The sequence below is a fragment of the Channa argus genome, chromosome 14 (genome assembly GCF_033026475.1).
Source record: "Channa argus isolate prfri chromosome 14, Channa argus male v1.0, whole genome shotgun sequence".
NCBI classification, from domain to species: Eukaryota; Metazoa; Chordata; class Actinopteri; order Anabantiformes; family Channidae; genus Channa; species Channa argus.
Window position 1 is genome coordinate 21,949,940 of NC_090210.1, and position 22,953 is coordinate 21,972,892.

The 22,953-nt window shown below is 40.1% G+C and overlaps 1 protein-coding gene across 2 annotated transcripts in view; it reads right to left on the minus strand.

Annotated features, from left to right (window-relative positions):
- Nucleotides 1–5,436: 5,436 nt before the first annotated feature.
- basp1 (brain abundant, membrane attached signal protein 1) overlaps nucleotides 5,437–22,953 on the minus strand; it is a 41,852-nt gene continuing 24,335 nt past the window's right edge. The window contains exons 1-2 of one of the 2 annotated variants that reach the window (XM_067475697.1): nucleotides 13,304–13,478; nucleotides 5,437–8,857 (exon numbers count right to left, since the gene is read on the minus strand). In XM_067475697.1, the coding sequence (XP_067331798.1) occupies nucleotides 8,221–8,841 (621 nt within the window). In that variant the 5' untranslated portion in view covers nucleotides 8,842–8,857; nucleotides 13,304–13,478 and the 3' untranslated portion in view covers nucleotides 5,437–8,220. Of the gene's footprint in view, nucleotides 8,858–13,303; nucleotides 13,479–22,953 lie in introns of those variants that run through there. The other variant, XM_067475696.1, reaches the window with a different exon arrangement.

Sequence of the window (22,953 nt, forward strand, 5' to 3'; positions counted from 1 at the left end):
ACATTTTTTGTTCCCTTTTGTGCATTAAAGTATTCCAGGAGAAAATGCTGCATAGTGTCAGACAGGCTCCATAAGACGAAGCACGGCAACTGTGGCTGTATAGCACTTTGGGGAATCTGCAGTGCTTTGCATACTGTAAAGAATGCAACCATATAATAACACAAGTTAAAGCAAAACAGAAATTATTAAAATGGAGAAAAATAGGATTTTACCTCCTAGTGCTCGTATGGATTAAATGGAGACACCTGCTGCATTCAGCTCATCCTCGTTCCACTTTGACACTTTGCAGCCGTTCGTGTAGCAAATGATTAGGCCTCAGTCTGACAGCATTGTACGTGCTAATTACTACATGTCTGACTCTTTTATTTCCGACTTTATTATTGGTGGAGATTGATGGGTTGGAGTGTGAGTGAAAATAGCAGCTGAGACAAAAGTTATTTATTCTTCTTTTATTGTTCACCATCTGTCATCATTTTTCTGCCTCTGCATGAAGTGTACTAATGTGGAGCTCTCTGCATCTTGTAACACTGCTAGAAGCTATATGTGTGTATGTGGAGGTTGAGTGTTGCTTCTTGTACAGAGGCCCAGAGCCGAGGAACATCAAAAGCTTTCCGACAGAAAGACGGACCTATCTGTGAAAGTGTTCTCTAACAAAAAGAAAAACAGGAATTTCTGCTTGTGTTACCTGCAGATGCCACACTGCAGATATGACAGGACTCTTTGAAAGCAGGAGAGTGTCTGGGATGCTGTTTGCTCCAGGGGTTAAAAAATCCAGCCTATTGCACTGAGGGAAAGAAGTATTGAGCATGTCATTTTTTTTCTTTTCTTCCTCGTAATTTTTCCAGTGCAGGTAGATGCACAAAATGGAAACAAGACAAATACTAACTCAACAAGGCAACATTTAACACACAAAATCTCACTTGAACTTCCCTGAGTTGGTGTAGCAGCTCCAGCGTGTCCGTTTTTCCATTCATGCCACCTGTAAAACATGCATCTTAATCTCGACATCTTATCTGGTTTCTGTTTTTTTTGGGTTTATTTTTTTTTTTATCGGTGAGTTCACAGTCGCCACAGCTCATCATCTGTCCGCATGTTGATATTCAGTTTCAAAATTCCACAAATTTGGGGGAATTTCTATTGTTTCACGAGGGATGTGTGCGCTCTCCTTACCGTTTCTACCCATCATCATAAATCTCAAAGAACTTGCACTGACTGCCATTCAGCATTATTAGTATTCAAAGCACTTTACAATGTTGCTTTTCATTCACCCAAAAATACTCTCACCTTCTGTTTCAGTGTCTCGCCCACTTGAAGGACAACATATGGAAAGTAAGAGTTGGGGATCAATGGTGGGATGATGCTTCATCCATTTGTGGCTAAAGGCCCCAGTGGTGCTTGTGGGAACATTTAGGAGTAAATAAATGAGTCGTTAATCTGTGCTATTCCTATGTTGCCTAACAATCTTGTTGCAGAGGTCTTGGGAGAGGTCTTTGCCTCTACCCATCCTGAGACCTTTCTTGCGTGACAGATGTGTAAATACCTTGACAGATGGCAGGTTTTTTTTAAAGAACACCACCAGCCACATGCAGTAATCCAGCTGCTTCTAATTAGTACATACGATGTTGGACTTACCAAACAGGGCTCTGCATATTAACATTGGATTACAGACTTGTCTTTTTTGCATTTACTGAAGTAGCTCATTTTAGTTTGGAAAAATGAAAAAAGACCTGTCCATAAGATGACACAATTCATGGGTCAATTTAGGCTAAACTCTGGAAGGTCCTGTGTATCTTTATGGGAGACAACATGTTTAGTCTGGTCTTACTGCAGATTTATATTTACATTTACACGAGACCTTGTATTAAGATCCTGTTCCTATATCTATTCGGCAGCACCTCGTATCTCACCATGTTGTGGCTTGAGTAAAGTTATGGGGACGACATTACTGGTGAAATTACCAACGTATAAATCACAGCAGTGAGATTAAGGCCTTCATTTACTACCTCTCCCTCTGTCTGTGAGAGGAGGATGAGGGGAGAGAGTGCGATGAAGACACTAATCATTACCCCTTGGCAAAGCTTCGTTCCTTCATATTTGTCCTTTTTCTGTTGTCCCTGTCAATATTTCTCTTTTATGCGATAACTAGAGGTGAAATTATTGCTCAGATGGAGCACTAAAGTCTGTGCAGGAGGCCTGTGGGTGCACTATTTGAGTTATCTGTATGAACCTACTGAACTTAAGCAAGCAGTTGTTTTGACGTACACATGTCAAGGGCACGACCTGTTTCCAGATAGTGCTACATCTACATTTTCGTAACAGGGGTTCTAAATGCATTGGGCATGTGCTGTACCTGGTTTTTTTAGTAAAGTCTAAAACTAAAACGAATGCAGGTGAAGCAAAAGGCATCTCCTTTCATAAGGCATATACATATAGGAATATTTAAACTACATAAACAAGACTTAAAAATCCCCTGAAACCAGACTAAAATCAGTTTATGCCAAAAGGTAACAGATAAGAGTTTTGCTAAGTGTTCACACGTGTGTTTTGACTTAAAATACAAAGATTTACATTTACATTTACATTTACAATTAAAATACAAAGATCCTCTGCCTAGTACAAAGTTGGACCCTCTTTTGCCTCCAGAACTGCTGCTGTAGTCCACCTGTTTGAGGGCTTAATGTGCTGTGTGCTCTGAGATGCCTTCTGCCTACCTCGGTTGTAACCAGTGGTTATTTGAGCTACTGTTGCACTGGCATCAACACGACATTTCTGTGAAGAGAGCTGCCGCTCAGTGGGCATTTTCTCGGGGACCATTCTCTGTAAATCCTAGAGATGGTTGTGCATGACAGTCGTAGAAGATCAGCCGTTTCTGAAATACTCAGACCATATGGCACCAACGCATTCGAGGTCCCTTAAATCACCTCATTTTAATCCTTGGTTTGATCGAAACTGCCACCTGCTGTAATAATAATTCTCTAAAGGTTCAAGACTGTGATGACCTCTTTATGTGACATTGTATTCACATTGTTTGACTCATAATTTATACAAGTATTGAATATGAGTGCTTTAATGTTAATCATTGTTCGATTGTTTTGGTTTGTTGCTTATTTTTAAATTGAATATGCAAAAGCAAATGATTTATGAGACACATCCACTGACCTCAGCTAAAGCATCACTGCTGCATCATTTCATCTGGTGATCAGCAGATGTGGCTCAGATGGTCAGCTTTCTCAATTTTTCCAGATGGCCTTTAGTCATTTGATCTGCAAAATATCAGGAAAGCAGTGGAAAATCCTGGTTGCGGTTTCTTTTCTATTCCAGACATAAATTATTTTCTAAATTGATATATGGAAGTTAAATTATCAGCTAGATGGCTGTGCAGATTTCATAAATGTGTGGGTGGTAGACGCAGCACTGATTAGGTTAGATTAGGACACTGTCTGTCCCAGTATTAAAGCTTTCATCTCCAGAGATGAAGCTGCTGCTGAGGCAGTGCCAGATGCTGTAGTGTTATTCACAATAATATTGTGAATGACTTTGCACAGATGAGCCTCAATCCTTTTACCCATTTAGGTGGTACAAGCAAAGTAATACACACTTAGAAACAGATCATTTGATAAGATTTTGATATTTTTTTTGTGCAATGCGTGCACTTTTTTTCAATGAATGAGTCATTGATTACCGTTAGATATCACCAAAAAGCATTTCTGTGCATTTCATTTTCATTTCTTTCCTGTTTAGTAACCAATAGCTACAAAGCTCCCAGAGTAGTAGTATTTTTGCTCAAATTCTTTTTCAGGCACAGTGGCGAGTGGATGATGGAGGTTGTGCGGCACAAAAATATTTTTGCGTCATTTATTTCTCCTGCAATACTTTTTGTTAGTAAATTCTATGTAAATGTCAAGTATTGACAAGATGAGTATTAATGAGATCTTTTTATTCCATGCATATCATTTCTCCTGAATGTCTCACTGGGGACTAAGTTAAAGCCCTGAGTATATAATTGTGCTGTTTTCATAAATAGTGCTTTTAAAAAGGCTTTTATAATAAACTGTTTTACACAGTTCTATTTAAAACTTTGTTTTACATTTATTAGGGCACAAAATTGGATATTACCACGGGTAGTTTGACATATCACATTCAAACTTAAACATCCCATCAATATAATTTCATGTGGCTTATGTGTGAACTTGAGCACATAGTCATACTTTCAGACCTAATGATGTTGCTCTGCATTGCAAACATTACATGAATCACACACACCCACCCACACACACCTGCAGAGCAAAGAGGCCACAAAGGAGCAGACAGAAAAAAAGCTGTATTCATACCAAATACCTTCGTACCTTCCTGCAGGCTGTGCATCAGTGTCACCGTGTTTTTTTTGTGTCCTACCGTAACAATCGGAGAAGAACGTTTGTTTTCTCTGATTTATGGATTTTTTCTCGCTAACACCAGTCTCTCTACTCATTATGTCACTGCTCTCGTCCTCCCTGAGCTGGGTAGGAATGGCAATTAAATGGTGCATTTAATGACAGCAACAGAAAATCATATGGCCTATAGTTGGTGAACGTCTATGTCCAGGTGAGGCCTGGTTCTCATTCTTCATTGGATGTGGATGTAGCACATGCAGGGAAATCTGAGCACGGCATCAACAAGAATGGCTCTTGGATCCCTTCATACTTACTGAGACGTGAAATCGGTTGGGAAAGTAACATCACAAGGTTTAAATATACATTTTGGCCTGTTATGTAGTCATGGTGGAGGGTCGTGTTGGGATGTTGGGGGGATGTAGGGGGAAACACTGCTGTATTTTAGTATGTACACTTCTAGTATTGTAAAATAACCTTTACTTGTAGCAGTGAGAGACTTTCACGTTTCCTGTGATCTGACATTGGTCACTGGATTGATGCAGAATAAGAATGAATGTTTGGAAATATGTCCTGTAAATACTAATCATTATTCAAATATTTCCTTGTGTTTGCTGCTTGTAAGTGCAAAATAGTCTGCTTTTATATAGTTTCTATCCAGAGTGCACACACATCCCCCCCACGTTTAATTACCTTATGTCATTGTTTCACCGCTTAAAGTTGGATGGATGCTTTTTAATATTTCTCTGTTTTCCAACTTGTAACAACGCCCTGGAATTAACAAGAAAAGTGAAAAACACCTGCAAAAACATTTCTAAACCTAATGTACATTTGCTTACATGCAGCATGCAAAAGCTTAAAAGTTATGCTTTTACTGTAGCTGTCAATCAAACTGAATTTAATCAACACCTAACATTGAAATTTAAGAATAGAGAGCAGAAACAAGTATCCCAATTAGCCTTTTGTGATCTGCCTTATGAATATTTTTCAGTTAAATCATAGTTTCCGATTTTCTTTGTTGTAACCTGTAGAGACTGCGTGAAAGAATTCGACTTGCACAAAATCCTTAGGTTTCAGTCAATTTCTTACATTTTATTACTGTTGCACCATTTATACTAGTACATATAATTTTGAATGCATCAATTTTCCATATCATCTTTTTGTTTGTTCGAATGACTGTGGTGTGTGGAGATAGCAGTGGTAAAACATGAGATGAAGATATCAACTGTAGTTGCCATGAATGCAGACCGAGAAAAAATTTTTCCACTTGACCAAAAAGACAGGACTACAGGTTCACCCAACCACGGACATGCAATTTACGGAGTCATAAGAGGAAGAAAAAATCGGACCGAGTGACACACAACGCTCCTCAAGTGTTTGTTTCTGCTACGGTTTGAGAAGTGCTGGGAGGAATACGTTGTGTGATATATGGATGAAACTGAAGGGTTAATGGATGGCTGAGAAGAGCTCGTATATAAACACACACCAGTAAATTCCCCTGGTGGTTTTAATGTTGTGCTGGACAGGGATCAGCGTGGGCATTCTGAGCCGTCTGCAGCTATGCAGCCCGTGTGTGTTCTGGCACCTGTTGATCAGCTTTTTTTTTCTTTTCTCCTCGCTGATCCATTGTCCAATCCAGCCCTAAAACCACAAGAATGTGTTCATATGGTGGCTGATTGGTGTTACCTACATACCGTATATGCAAAGGTGGAAAGTTTACAAGTACAGTCACCGAACTAGTGTAGTAAGGTCAATTATGGGGGTCTTCCCTTATGTCTTATGTACAGGAAGATTATTTAATATCTCTGCTATATGCAAACATTTTTCAGATTCTTCAGTATTTCTATTGTTTTTACGCTATTTTTCATTCCCGATGTACTTGGGTTTTTTTTTGTCTCCTGTGTCTCATAAAGGCATGAATATCACAAAAATGGAGATAGACTTTTTTTTTTTTTTTGTACTATTGGTACTTAAACTTTTGTTCTTTCTTCAGTTCTTTTGTTCTTTTGTTTTTCCTTTTTAGTCGTTTGTTCATTCTTTCAATTGCTCTTTCCCGCTCATAAATGAAAATGACATTAAATGAGTTTCCTCAATAGAAGGTGGCTCTGGTACTTGAGTACAGTATAGGTGAAAGTACTTTCTTCTTCCACCAATGTATATCCCCCTATATGTTATATATACATTATTTATGAAAATAAAAGAGAACGCATGAGGCTTTTCTGTGCAAGGCTCATCCCATAATGATGACTGGCATATGGTTACCATAGAAACACAAACTAGAGTAGTTGGAGTAGGTTGCTGATGGCTCTGATCCTTCACTGAAATCCCCCTTCTGTCCTCAGTGAGATCAGTCTGCTAATGACTGAGATACAGAGCTACATGGATTCAAAATGCCAGTGGACCTAGGCCACATAGCACCTGCACACAATCTCATCTGGGGTGTTTATGCCTGCTGAGATACCAATTTTGTCAGGTTTGCTCCTGTTAGTGCTATAGTCACATGGAACTGTTATTGTTCATACAGGTAATAAAGACTTGATCTTCTTTTGTTTCATGTTGTTACACTAGCATCATTCTCCATGTACTTTGTTTGCTTTTGTTTATGGCTGACCATAAAATGACCAGACAAAAGAATATTCAAGGTCAGGAAAACACCAAACTCTCTAATCTAAAGGCTCATAGAGGAATAGTTTGCCATTTATCCTTATTATCGCCCAAACCGTCGCCCGTAAATGGGTTGTTCAAACTTAAGTGTAATGTCGTAGTTTATTAGGAAACAACTGAACCAAAACTATCTGAAATCTCTTGAATCAGTAAACCTCACCACCTTGCAATCGTAAGGGTGCCATGATTGTAAAGCCTATTTCACCCAGGTCAGCATTAGATATGTCTTATAATCCATAATTGGATGGAAGATCAGAGATTTCGATCAGAGTTTCTAAGGATACTGTAGAGATACGTTTGGTCAGGCTCTGCAAATCTCATATGCATATTACAAATTAAAAAAACAAACAAAACCCCACTTACTCCACTTAGAATCTACCTAAGGGTTTCAGTACAAAATCTAGAATTGTATCTAAAAAATTTTTAACCACGGTTTTACATGTCTAATAAGAATTTACTCTGCAAACATGGCATTTTCCAACCTCTGAAATGTCTTAGAAACACTCAACCCTCACAACAAAGTTCACTCTATTTTGGCTGTTCAGAAAAAGAGGCAATTAACCTTGAGAGTAAAGTGTGTAGCCAGACAACCCAACAACATCAAAAGACAAGGTCAGAGAAATGGGTTTAAAAAAAGGGCACGATCACAAATGGCACTAACTAAAAAAAACCCTACAGGTACCAAAGCCAAGCTGAGAAAGCCAAGAACACTGGTAATGTGAATTCTCAAACCCTACTCTGCCTCCCCTCCTGAAATCTAGATTATTTGACAGCCGCAGAGCTGAGGGTACAGATGAATGCGTGAATGCAGGACTTCTGGTCCCAAATGGGAGTCAGGTTAAGACTCTGGTCCACGTGAGGGGGAGGGATGATGGATGTGAATAGCAAGGTGTAATGTCAACACAGACTTGTATCAAAGTTCAAATACTACAGCAGAAAAAAAAATAGAATAAATCATAACAATAATAATAGCAATAATCATCTGCATTGGTGGTAATCTTCTCCAGGTGGTTGCTCCAGTCCTCCTCAATCTACAAATCATCATTACAATTATTATTATTGTTATTATCATAATATGGGTGGGCTAGTTAATTAAATTTTTTTGTTGTTTTTTTTTTTTTTTTTTAATCTTCATCGTTGTTGAGTTAGGTACTTTATTTTTTCATTTCCGAAAAGAAGCTGTCCATTAATCTTGAACTGCTACGGTTTGATCCTTGCTTGGTGCCTCTGTGGCGTTGGCCTCCTTGGCGGGAGGTTCAGCAGCTGGTGTTGAACTAGGGGCAGCAGAGGCCTCCTTTGCTGGTGCTGGAGCTTCTGCCGCTGCCTCTGTGGGCTTGGGGTCAGCGGAGGCAGCGGGGACCGCCTCGACTTTGGTTGCTGGTGCCGTTGGGGCCTCAGTCTTTTTGCCGTCTGCCTCATCTTTGCTCTCGGCGGCCTTGGCCTCAGACTCTTTATTGGCAGGTGCCGATTCATTGGCCGGGGCAGGAGAAGCTGGCTTCTCCTCGGCCTTGGTGGGCTCCGCGCTCTTAGGCACCTCTGTATTCGGCTCAGCATTGGCAGCAGGTCTCTCTGGCTCCTTTGCATTCTTTTCCTCCTCTTTCGCTGCAGCGTCTGCTGCCGGCGCCTCCTTTGCTGCCGTGTCGTTTGCTACCTCCTTAGCATCAGAGGCAGCCTGGGCATCATCTTTGTTGTCCTTCGGTGCTTCACTCTCCTCAGCAGAGGCCCCCTCTGCTTTGGCATCCTTGTCTTTGGTTTTGTCATCATTTACATTGTATCCCTTCTTCTTTTTGCTGAGCTTGCCTCCCATTTTGGATTTCTGGCCTCTGAAACAGAAGGGGAAAAATAATTAAGTACTAAAGAAACAATAATTCCGTCACGGGTCATTTAAATGTCCAGACTTAAGCACATTCTCGATGAAAGGCAGCTTCTTAGTAGTAAAAAATGATAAGGCGTTTAAACCAGCAGCTTTTCACGCTACACACTATATAGACAACTGACACAGTGTGAAATCTGACATGAGAAGAAAATACTCATGATAAAATGCACATGATAGTCAGTGGAAATGCATTCGTAGTTAAAATAAGAGATAAAATTTGTGTTGCATTTTTGATGTGTGCACTCAACCTGAACCACAGACTCCTCAGACAATCTGCCAATACGAAATTAATACGAAATACGAAAAAAAAAAAAGAAACCAGGTAAAGATGTATTGCAGAATCTGTGATTTTCAACTTTGTAGGAAATTTAAAACCAACCACCATCACATCTTACCGGAATGCTATTACTACATATTCACACTATATACATGCAAGTTATGTAGTAAATGAGACATGGAAACGAAAATTCTATCTTCACTCTGAAAATGTCATTAAATATAAAAAGAGATAAAAATGGTCACCTCTTGGTCCATTCTTTTTTCACATTTTGTTATTAAGGACTGAAGATTAGTCATTAACAAAGTAGATTAAACTTTGTGTAATCCGGCTGATTTCACACACACACACACAAGGAACTACAGATTTCTGGCCCGCTCCTTCAGTTGAAGTTTTTTTTATGCATTTCACCATCTGTCTGCTCAATGGGGGAGAAGACTTCAGTACCATGGCAAATCAGGCTTATTAAGAGCTCCAAACTCAATACCGCTACAGTTTGTTTGAAATATGAAGTCTGCATGTTGAAGTGCGAACGCAACTGGACAGTCTATTCCATTCATAATGAAGAGCCAGAAAACAATGTGCAATTGTATGTTTGATATGATGTGGTCTGTATGTTCAAACTTCAGCTTTCTTTGTAGACAAACTTCAATTCTGGGCGCTTTCTAACCTTGACGGTATTTTGACAAAGAGATCAAATTTATTAACTGCACTCGGAAAATGTCATCTCAGTTTAATCACTAAAAAGCACACTGAGGGCACATAAACCACTCAGTGACAGTCAAGGGAAATGTGTACTGAATCTCATTAGGCTTTTTTTTTCTCCCCCAAACCAACCGAACCCTGCTCTGCTGGTAAACTCACTGAGTCACTTCAGGAATAGGGAAGAGCCAGCGGGGAACCCATTAAAAATGTGAATCACCTCGTTGCCACTGAGTGAATTACTCCCCCCCCCACCCCCCAAAACAAGGTCCAACAGTTGGTATCTGCCGGTCCTGCCGCAGCTTTGTACAGGCCACAATAGGCTTGTGCTGCCAGTACAATGACTCACAATCATCTGTGCAGACAATAGCTTCTTCTCAACCAAAGGCATGATATTTTGCTGCTGGGCTTGTGTTTTGAGTGTTGGAGGAGCTGGGACAGGGCTGAGACAACCTGGAAAAAGTTCTCTGGCTTTCCCCAAAAGACTTCATTTAACCTGCTAACTGCAGTCAAGCCTGCAAGCTGTGAACTATCAGCATAACTTCACACACAGTCTGGACAAAAACGACGTTTAGCTGACCCTCAAAAGCCCCAAAAGCAGCTTAATAAAATTCCTCGATCATACTAATTAAAGGACATAAGCCTGGACAAATTTTTCAACTCATAATTTTGTTACACACAAGACTTTTTCATTTTTATCATCTTTAAATTAATTAAGTTAAGTGGATTTCTTTCGTTCCCCGACCCTAAACAGTATAAGCAGTTACAGATAATGGATGGATGGATTTCTTTCGGACCTTTCTGACTCTGAAGTGTCTCAATCCATTTAGACACAGTTCCATTGTCAGTGCTGTAAAAAGCTAATCTTCTAACAGCGAAAATCCCAGATCTCAATCACCGTGATATCACACGTCGTGATGGATCCTTAACTTCCAAACTATATCAGGGATTTTTAAACAGTAACAGATGTTTTTAGTGTTAAATGTAATACTTTAAACATTACTAAAGAAAAGAGGAGAGAGGATGTTTAGGGCAAGTCTTGTGCACAATCCACAGGGTGCATGCGGCACATTAGGATATTTCAAAATAAAACCAAACAGTAAGAGCGAGCAGAGGTAATAATGTTAATTGTTTTTAAATTGGTTGCAGAGGGGAGAGTTCATTCATGGTGATAATGTCTGTAGGAGATGGCAAAGATACCCAGTTTGGTATTCGGTGGCATATTCTCATCAGCCAAGAAAGCAGAGCTCGAAATGACTGCTGTCCCATTGTCCTGGGGACAATAAATATAGTACCTGGAACACAAAGACTTGACAGCAGAGACAATGATGGGACAGCAAAAAAATAAATAAATTCAAAATTAAAATCACTGTTATATGTTAATGTCAATCAGAAGGTTTGAATTTACATTTTAGTTTTGCAGCGATTCTTTTTTTAAAGTCCATCTAGGGTTTCGTAAATCCATATAGTGGTTTTCGTGTTTGTAACATGGCCAGTCCCTGGAGAGACTGATATATTGACCAAAGAGTAGCCCACCGATGAGTAAAGAAAGCATTGTATAAGAAGGAAACCGTGGCTGGTGGGCTTTTTTGTAGACATGAGCTTAAACAATATAGCTTTGTGAGTTCATGCAAGCTATTGAAAGAACATATTAGACTATATTTGTACTTTAAAAATATGAAAAACATGCCTGAAAGAACTAAGCGTTTTGGTACAGTGGATTCAGGACAGTTGTCCGAGAATGAAAAAAAAAGTCACGTATTATTAAACCTTCGTTGTCATAATTACAATAATAAACACAGATCTATGATGACAGTGACTACAAACAATTTAGTTGGAGTTAGGGAAAAGAATCATGGTTAAAATAGTTACAACACTGTCGGTTTTGTGTAGCGAAACAAAATGATGTTTGTTTCAAAGATTTGTCATTTAGCCATTTACTTTGACCACCTTCCTAGGTGGGCTAAACCACTAAATGCCAGCCAGTTGCCAGAAGTTCCCATGGTAATAAACCGTCTTGCCTGCTGCCAGGTAGTAGGTGGCCTACTGAACTGTAATGACCCGGTGAACAGCATTTTATCACATTAGCTGAAAAAGTTCAACTTTAAATTTAAACAAATTAAATGACGCTCGAAATCGAAGAATTAAGGAAACAACCTTAGCCAGGGACATACAATCTCCAAGATTTTGTTCTTGTTTATATTAAATGAGTTTTTGAATCAAAATATGATTTTAAAAAGTCCATAAATGGTCTGAGTCCACTCAGTGGATCTTTGTAAAGTCCATTTGTTTGTGCTCAGTGTGTGCAGCAGGTTAACACCACTTCCATTTTTCTCCTCTTCCTTTTCCTCTGTGCAGCAGCTGCTTCTCCTTCTACCCCGCAAGCTGCAGAGTTAGCAAAACACATGACGGATTGCTCAACTTCGCTGCTCGGCAACGTTTGTGTACACTATTAATCGATGATCAAATTTGTGTCTGCCGAGTCGAAAAGGTGGCAAAGCGTTTTAAAGATGAGCAATATACCCCGAAGGAACAGATGGCTGAGTTCTCCGAATTCCCCCCCCCCCCCCCCCAAATCTCAGTCTTTCTGGCAAGTCATCTGTCACGCCCACACATCGACACCACTGCCTGGCCCTGCTCTCTATCCCCCTTCTACCCGGCGCACCATTTGCCACCCACTTTCTTCTCTCTGCAATAATTCCTCCACCATCTCTCCAGCCGTCTTTCCATGTCTGCGCTCTTGCCTGTTTCATCCGCAGTGTTTTGTGTCCCGTGTGTGCAATTTCAGTCCTCCAAATTGCTTCTCCTCCCACCTCTACAGCCACTTTTATTTTCTCTGGCATGTCTAAATTTGACTCTTCCTCCTGGGTTTATTTTCCTCTTTTCTCTTTAAGTTTGCACCTTCACTATATTCACTCTCAGCTTTATCCTCAACTGTCTTGATAATCCTGACGACCCTTTATTAGCCGATTTGTATGTTATTTAAGTTGTGCCAATCGGTGTTTTTATTATGCCAATCTGTATTTTAAAAGAGCTCAGTCGTAGGGTCAAACACAGACACTTTAGCCTCTTTCAGTTCATTCTCTTGACCTGGTTTTGGTCCAGTCTCAGTGTTCTGGTCAGTGTCATTGTCAGCACCAGCAGTAGGCAGCTGCTTTCAGGACACATGCTCTAGTAAACCTACTGTTAACCACCCACTCGTCTTCAAATAGAAGTTAAAAGCCACCTGGTGAACATTGTCGTGCTTTTAGCAGCTAAATAATTTGTCTTACGTATTCAACCAGAGGAGTTTTATTTCCCCTTTTAAATGCTTGCTTCAACAGACGTGTGTGGGAGAAGAAAGTTTGGATAAGTGTGTATGAACTGTCACACTGAAATCATCTGTGCGCAGAAATTAAATTTTGTAACACTTACTTCCTCTGCAATTTTTTCTTTGTGGGTCAGGTTGTAAACCCTTGTTCCTGTCCTTCTGGTCAGGCAGATGGAGGTCTCCAGGAAGTCCCAGGGTCTTAGAATATTCCTGGCCTTGAAACAGTGCTAATCACAGCATGGCAGGTTCTGTGTTCTTGTGGTCCGTGATGACATGTTAAAGGTTAAAGCTGTTGCTATCTGACTTCCCATCCTGCTCAGACAAACTCACCCCCGTCTCTTTTGTCTGTTGGAAAATTGACTTGACATCAAAATGAAGAAGCTGCTTGAGCATGAGGAAGCGTTTTTTTTTTTTGTTTGTTTTTTTTAGGCCATCTTCCCAAAAATATCTATTTTTACTCACATTTGCATGAAACTTAAAACATGTGCCAAAGAGTTCTGTTTCTCGGGCCTTGCTACATAAATATGCGTAATTGTGTTTACACTTCCTTTTATCAGAATACTTAATGTTTATATGTGTGTGTGTGTGTGTATTAGGCTAAACTCTGTACAAGTGTGAGGTATTGTTTTGAGACTTTAAACCTGATACTGCTCTCTATATGGAAATGAACTGAAAGATGACCGTGACCATGTTTTTCTCTGGAAATACGTGTTTTTCACTGGACATTGACAGAAATAGCGTCAAATTGTGAATCAAGCCGGGGGCTAAAAACAACACGGCTTCACAACCTGTGTCACAGGAACCTCCATTTAAAGGTGTTCTGCCTTATTAAACTGAGTTTAAACTCTCTACAGCCACAGCACAACATGCTGCTTTAGCTGCCGCACAGTTCTGCTTTAGCTTGGCTGGAGTATCAGACCTCCGCCAGCTGTTCACCTGACCTCTATGAGCAGCCACACAGCTGCAAAGCTTCACATAAATGTGACTGTAATTATTTTAGACTTACATAACTACAATAAAAAGCTAATAAAATGTGCATAATCAACAAAAAAAATTTTCTTCATAATGCATCCCTGCATGCAAAGATTTATATCCATGTTAAATAATTCCATTCTCACATCCTATAAAGGCTCCGCAATTTACATTTACATTTCGAAAAGTCCTTTAAATGCAGCCAAGAAATTTTACTTTTTACTGACATTTAACTTTTTTCCCCAGGCAACAAAGGGTAGATCATGGGGAGGCTGTAGCCCAGTCGATAAGGCAGTCGTTCGGAGACCACAGGGTCAGTGGTTCGATCCCCGGTCCCGGCTATAAGTCAAAGTGTCTCTGGGCAAGACACTGAACCCCTAACAGCCCCTTGTGGGAGAAAACCAGAGTACTCCCACGCAAGCACAGGTAGAATATGCAAGAATGGAAAGGCCACAGCTGCAGGCAGATTTAAACCGGGGACCCATTTAGCTGTGAGGCGGTGCTAAACATTTCACCATTGTGCTCTCACCCTCTGTAGACCAGCCTCAGACCCTGTGTCATTTGTTTTGAACACTACAATCTGTGAGGGCTGTGTCTTCATTTCAATTTGAACACAACTAAAGATTGGAAAAAGAAAGACAAACACAAACTGCTCAAGAGGAATGAACTGAAGTTGTCCAGTCATCGAGGTTACATATGTTCACTGTCTGCCCCAGAATTAATCACTGATGACCAACTGACCACATCTCCATCTCTGAGATGCAGATTTGTCATGTGCAGATTTGTCATCATCAGAAAAGCCAGACCCTAACTTTTGTAAATACGTTGTGCAGGAACTTCTCTTTGGCTGCCATAGTGTCCTGCCAACTATCAAATCAAGCCTAACATAACCTTAAGATGATGTAAAATGTACCAGCAGGTCTCATTATTGATCACCCCAATAGGACAAATGTCACACCCCTGTCACATCTTTCGACTGACGTCCAGTGGCGGCCTGTATTAAGTTAAAACGAATTCTTCCACCTTTAATAACTGATAAAATCAGTTATTCCTTATCTGGCAGTTATGGCTCATAAAACTAATACATTTCTGGTCCCTGCACTTTTCTTCCAATGTTTGTTTTTTTTCTCTAACTTAGCTTTTTGCCGGCTTTGTACCTTATTTGAAAGTCGTTTTGCATAAAAGCCTCTGCTAAATTACTAAATGTAAATGTATGTATCTGCCCTGTGTGCACCCAACATGAATGAAATGCTATAAATCACAACACCGGCCTGAACACTTCCTCCTGCTGCCACACAGCTGCCTGATTTAAGAGTCTACTTAACCAAACTGCGGCCGGCGAGTGCAGGAAGCTGAGTGGACAGGCAGGAAAACTGGAGCAGAAAATTTGGCCCAATCACAAGCGCAGACACACACAAAAATGTCCACTCGGGCTTTCTGCACTGAGCTGGAAGTAACGAGGGAGCAGAGGATGCCGGGAGTTGGGAACTCACAGTCAGAGGGGGACGATTTGAGATGGTCAAGTAGCTGAACGGACAGATTGGAGTCTGCAACGACAGCAACATTCTTTCATTGTGGTGCTATGATTTTCCCAGCATAGAGAGCTAATGCAAAATGCAGCGCTCCAAACCTTGGCAAGGCTTAAGACATCAGCACCAACCATCAGTGCTTCTTTTTAGCCTAAATGCATAAAGCTACCAGTGACATTCACAATGTGGGAGCAAGCACAAAGCGTCCCATCAGCTGAAGACATTGCTGGCCCCCTGTGTCAAAGCTAGCAGCAGGACCAGCAGCTACAGCCACCGCTGTCCAACAGCAAACATTTTTACTCTATAGCCGTCTCCCGGTGTGATAAGCTAATTTCTTCTCTCTCAGTCAGCCTCAGCGGGAGAATCAGGTTGTGCCGCAGATATATGAGTGTTTCCCTTAAAACCCTACATTTCTGTCCTCCACGTTGCCTGTTTTACTGACCAGCAATTAATTAGAACATGGAATAAATGACTTCCCTATATTAAAATATCTCTCCTCTTCTAGCTAAAAAATGCCTCCAGATGACATCACTTGGAAGAACCTTTAGTTCAGATTATCCTATTTATGCTACAAAGTCCTTATTTTGTCCAAGAGAACAGTCTGATTACCCACAGTAAACACGAACTGCCCACTCAGGCTGAACACACACATACACACACACACACACACACACAGACAGTCATGTGCACTAACATGCCACTAAAATGCATGAATAAACACACACACACACACACACACACACACACACACACACACACACACACACACACACACACACACACATTCAGTGGTGTTCAGAGGATCAATCCTCAAATTGTCAGAGCTTGAGAAGCCTTCGGAGATAGAAATGGCTATTGATCAGCACGAAGCAACCACAGGGACACGCTGTGAGTTCAGCTGCTGCTTACGAGTCTGTGGACACACTCAGCAGAGCCGAAAGCCAGCGTGGTGCTTAGAGACACTTTTCACCGAGACATTTATTACTGAATACAATATCCCTCAAAGCTCGTAGTTGGCTGGAGAGGAAACCAACAGCAGACAAAACAAAACCAAGAAGTGAAACCGATTATGTCCATCTCTATGGATTCAGTGGCATTTCAGTCTTCGTAAATCCTGCCCTACTCAGATGCTCACATGACCTCCATGTCTGCAAAACTGGAAGCTTGGCTATTTCATTTCGAAAGTCGCAGGAAAGTATATTTATGACCTTGGAATGAGTAGTTTAAAAGTTATTATGTTTGTCGAACTGCATTTTTAAAAGATCGTTTTAGTAATAACAATTGGCATCAAACATCATTTTGAGGTCAGTGAGAAAGCATGTGAACTATCAGGGGATTGAAAGAAAATATTTAGTTCACTTTCTGTTTGTTATAATTTGAAAATTTCATTTTTCCTTTCAGCGACCACTAATTTTTTGTCCTTCTATTTGGATTATTGTGAAATGGAATGAAACCTCTGACCTTGTTCCTTTTGTAAAATGGAGAAAAGACTGAAACAAGGGAAACAATCATGACTTCCACAAAATATACCCAAGTCACTGGACTACAGACATTTGTCAGCCAATAACAGGTCATGGATAAAGTACAGTATTAGTTTATATAACTAGATTAGGTCTGTTTTTACAATTCCAATCACTGTTTATCCATCAAAGATTGTTTCTAGCCAACACAATTTGTCAGGAGCAAAGCCTTATTTTCATCTGGAGTGAAAACATAACAAAATCCTAAAAACGTTTTAGCGCTGACCTCTTAGCAAAGCATGTTAACTATAGAGGTGCTGAATGCCACTGATACATTAACACACCACTACACCCCCCCACTCCTCTTAGGTTGCTTGTAGACACAGTAACACCCCCCCCCCCACCCCCCACCCCCCGCTGTGGTTAATGTGAGTGATGAGACTCGTCAGATCCATTTGCTGGCTCCGCTCTGTTTTCTCAGACAGATAACAGACTCAGGGAGGCCAGGGACAAAAGCAGCAGCTCGCCATTGAACCCCAAGGCCTGTTTGGTGTTAATGTGGTCCCAAACCTGCTGGCAGCCTCAAACAGATAGCTATGTCTGACCAGCTAGCCTGAGAGAAGCTACGTCTAGTTTGTTTTCCCATCGACAAACAGGATTTTAAACACTAGCATATTTATTCTGTTTCATGATGTTGCAGTAAATACACGCCACCATTTCAGAACCTGGTAGACTAATCAAGTTCTCAACCGAATAGTGTGCGGTGGATTTTATTCTCGTAACGCATATACAGGGAGGTAAATGATTCACAAGACTTGAGTTTCTGTCTCGATCCCAGTGAGAAGCTGTTTGATGGGGCCTGAACTCACTGCCCAGCAGGTCTTCTGGGACCTCATGCAAATTTAATTTTAGGTCTAATTGCTGTTGCAACCTTTTGATGCGATTCAAATTGTATTAGCTGTGTCTAGTGATTAGTTTACTTCTGTGTCAATAGGTAAATCTAATTACTGGCCTGGCTGTAATTAAATGTTGTCTGATCATAACTTAGTTTTTATTTAAGTAATTATATCGCAGAAAAGTCAAACTGCACAGCATGAAAAAAGGACGTTATCAATATAGGAAAGGTATCAATAGGACAAATAGTTTGTCCTGCAGCATATTGTAAATGGGATGTTTTCTTTAAATCTAAGAGTAAGTGTAACTTGCTCCTATTTTGCTGATGCTTACACTATTTCCAAATAAAACGTAGGGTCCTTGACATTTTAAATAGCTGATGAGGAACAGAAACTGCCGACTAAACCCTCCCAAATTTATCTCTGTAGAAAAAGCAGTGGAGTACACAAAACCTGGACAGAGCAAATGCATGGGTCTCATTCTGTGTTTGCAGCAGCCCCACACTTTAATCTAACATTTATGAGTCTATAAATAAAATCCACAATTTGGGGGGAAATCGTGTTAGGTAGCGTGCATTAATTTCCCTCATCTGTCCTACATCAGAACATGTTCAATTAGACATTAATGGTTTAATAGTTAAGTTTACAACACATCCCTGATAGATGTTGCAGCACCACAGCAGCTGCAGCTTAGAAGCACTTTGTATAGTGTCCATAGTCAGTCTGGAAAAGAAATGGAGTGGGATGAAACCTTTGTTGTCTTAAAGTTTCACATCAAGAGTTTTGTTTTGGCACATAATGCAGAGTACAGTCAGTAGAGTAAGAAATTTGCTGTGGAATTATATGAAATTGTTCTTCCTTGTATTTTGTCTGCAGCCTCTTAGAATAAATCTAACATCTAGGAACAAGCCATAAGGATTTTGTTCCCACTGCTCTGTTGCAAACCAGATTCAGAAAGAATTTGAATCCAAGTTTACCTTGATTTTATCCTAAAGGGTTTTACTTTGCAGAAACACAGGTTGCTATGAGTTTCTTGTTGTGCAGCAATAGGTATTATTGCCAGGTCTGTTTCATTTTGTCAACATACTACAAAGATAAGACACAGGGGAACTTTTAGAATAACAGTGAACTACAATGGCAAATATGTAACTTAAAATCATGACGCAGAAGTTCTTCCTTTCAGAGCAAACATGTCAAAGTCAACACAGCTCATAAGCCTTTACCTTTTATGCTTCACCTTAGACAAATGGAGGCAAGGAATGCCACAAATTCATATATCATTCTATTTATATGTACTTCTACAGCCCACTCATAGTCAAGCAAAACATATTTTATATTCCATACTTTTAAAAATCAATACTGTAACACTATATTTCACAACTGGCGTAACTAGGGGCTTGTTTAACCACATTTAATATTGTAAAGTCATTACTTAATATCAACACAGGAAAATGTGTTGAGTAACAGCAGGAGGCTCAGTCAATCGAGAGGATGGTCCAGAAAGTATTTACAGACTTTTTTAAGTAATGATTAAATTCAGTATTTTGGGTTGGATGGGGAGTGTCGGTGCACAGCCATTTTCAGATCTCTTTAATCGGGTTCAAGTCTGGGCTCTGGCTGGGCCACTCAAGGAGCCGTAGCCACTACTTTGGCTGTGTGCCCCAGTCTGAGGTCCGGGGGCACTGATTTTCAGGTTTTCATCAAGGATGAATGCTTTACTGTAGGGATGGTGAGCGGTGCGGTTTCCTCCAGACATGACACTTGGTTTTCAGGCCAAAGACTTCAATCTTTGTTTCATAAGACCAGACACATTTGTTTCTCGTGGTCTGACAGTGACTGACTTCAGGTGGGCTGTCGTGTGCCTTTTACTGAGGAGTGGTTTCTGTCTGGTCACTCTCCCACACAGGCCTGATTGGTGGAGTGTTGCAGAGAGGGTTGTTCTTCTGGAAGGTTCTCCTCTCTCCACAGAGAAACGCTGGAGCTCTTTCAGAGTCACCATCGGGTTCTTGGTCACCACGCTGACTAAGGCCCTTCTCTCTCGATTGCTACGTTTGCCTGGGTGGCCGCTCTAGTATGAGTCCCGTGAATACTTTCTGAATGAGCCATATTATTTCGTTGATCTAATATTCGTACTACTGTTGTTTAACACTCTCCACGAGCATTGATTTGGTGAGCGACACCTAGTTAAAAGCTGGGCTAAATTTGGTTTCAAAAGTCAGTCACATTCAGTATAAGTTCTTGAGAATTCAGTTTTAACTCAAATTACATTACAATACTATCAAACAGGACTTTTGCCATCTAAATTATTTTTTGGGTCTTTTTCATCTAACAAATTTTAAAAACCTATTCAGTAATAAACTATTTTCAGTAAGAAATGTCTAATAGGCAGCACAGTGGCAGAGGGGGTAGCGCTGCTGCCCCACACCAGATTTGCATGTTCTCCCCACGTTTGCATGCGTTTCCTCTGAGCATGTCGGTTAATTGGTGACTCTGAATTGTTTGTAGGTGTGAATGGTTGTCTGTGTCTGCCTCTCTGTCCTGGCCCTGAGATAGACTGGCATCCTGTCTGGGGTGGACCCTGCTGGAATTGGCTCTCGTGACCCCTAACAGGATGGTGGGATAGAAGGATAAAAGGACGACCACACAAATGGTGACATAAATGCGATCATTTTGGTATGATATCAACTCCAAATAGTCACAAAGCGTCACAAACACTCTCTTATCTACGTGATTAAGTGTGGCAAAATATGAAAACAATAAAATGTAAATAATGTAATGTGTTTTTATAACGGTGCACTTTAAACTCTAAGTGTGAGACGATTTTCAGAGTGTTTTTCATCGGCTCTCAATTGCTTCTCTTTAACACTGGATGGCTGGAAAGTCTTTTTAAACTGTGAGCAACAGCGCAATGACGAAAACATGATGTGACAAAGCAGCTCCGAGTGAACATTGATAGTCTGCCAGGACGATGAGATGAACCCCACAGCTGATGAGAAACGCTTCAGTGTTTTACGCTTTAACACGCTTGGCTGCACAATTTCCATGCATCTCAGTGGGCTCTGTTTAAAACCTGGTCCATTTAATGTAAGAATATATGTTCCTGAGGCATGTATATTAAAAGTATATTAAATTAGCAGTTATGTAAAAAAAGCACTTAAAACACGCTGTACGTATATGTGGAAACATACGCACTAGTTTACGTGTGCATGCACTATGTATAAGTTGCATCACCAGCATGGCAGACGTGATTCTAAAATTAATACTGCATTGCAGCCAATATATAGCTGTTTACTGGCAAGAAATAAATAAATAAGTTTCCTCTGAACGGGAAGGGTTAGAGTCTGTTCGAAGAGTTTACACCCACACACAAACTGCAGCTCACATATCATAATATGTCTGACATTCAGGAGAAAGTGTTCATCCTAACAGCCGATTCACAAATAATTAGGCAATTGGCAACTAGAAGTTGGAGATGTGCTCAGATATTTAAGTGAAGATATTGAGTTACCACCGCGTAGAAAAATAGTATTACCATACAGTTATACTTTAATAGGCTTCTAAAAGTAAAAGTATTGTAGAAAAGTCAGTTCAGAATGATATGATATTGGGTATTTATTATTATGCATTGATGTTTAAATATGAGTGTTGCACCTGTTAATGTGGGGCTCGTTTAAACTGCTTTATATACTTACAGCTGATCCTTAATCAAAATAAATCAATGCAATCGTCCATCACATGAGCGGATTTTTACTTTGCAATAAGACTGCATCTGAAAATGAACTAAAGCCGTCAAATAACTTTCCCTTCAAATTGTTCATGAGTAAAACCAAATACAAGTACTACAAATGCTATAGTTAAGTGTGAATGAATGTACTTCATATTCCATTAATGCAAAATGTAAACACCATATATAATTGATATGAGCTGAACTGAATTGTACTGTATGAGGCCATTACAAATGTAGCTGAATCATTTTTGTGACTAATCGTGGTATCGAATCATTCGATAAAGACGGATTCACACCCCATTAGAAAACTAACATTGACTTCAAAATTGGCAAAAAATATGGCAAATTCAAAATTCAAAGCATCAAGTGTCATTTGTCGCTCAGCTTTCCCTGGTAAACTTAATCCACTTTACCGTTTGCTGTTTGTTGAAGGAAAAAAAAAACGATATCCTACTTTTTTCTTCCGTGTTCAATTCCAGCAGTGAACCTTTCACAACCCACCTTTACACGATGTAGTTCACTTTGTACACTTTGATTTGTGGTCTCTTTCAGCACGTGTGTGTTCCCTTGCTGAGCGTTAACATAGGTATAGACAACCTCTCGGTTCAGCTACAGCCAAGTTTACAGCCGTCCACTCTGTTGATTTAATACAATAATGGACTGCTGTTTGGCAGAGATCCATTTCCTGGGTGGCCTGATATAAGAGCTTTTTGTCAACCTGCCAAAGCCTTAAACGCAATATATACAAAAAATAGAACTCAGAGGTTTCCAAGTTCATCTGTAATGGACTGAAGCATAATTTGTTTAATCTTTCTAGCATCACCATTAAATCATCTGTGGGAATTTCAGTCAATGCTCAGTGTAAGACATTTGACAGGTATGTTTTATAGTAATCCTAGACTTGCAAGCTTGTGCGTGCTTTTTTTTTTTAATAAATTTAAAACATAAGTGTTTTGATCTGCTGAAGACTAATCGGTCAAACTTTGGCGGTTCTTGTATCTAACCAAGCAAATTATACTTCGAGTTTCACTATACAAAAGATCTTCTGTTAGTGTCTTTTAATGTCAGTCATCATGAGTGATTCTGTCTGTAACTGGTTAGTGGTTATGACTTTGTCCTCAAAGAGGACTATGCTTAGGGCTTAATTGTTTATAGACTCATCTGCCAGTTGCC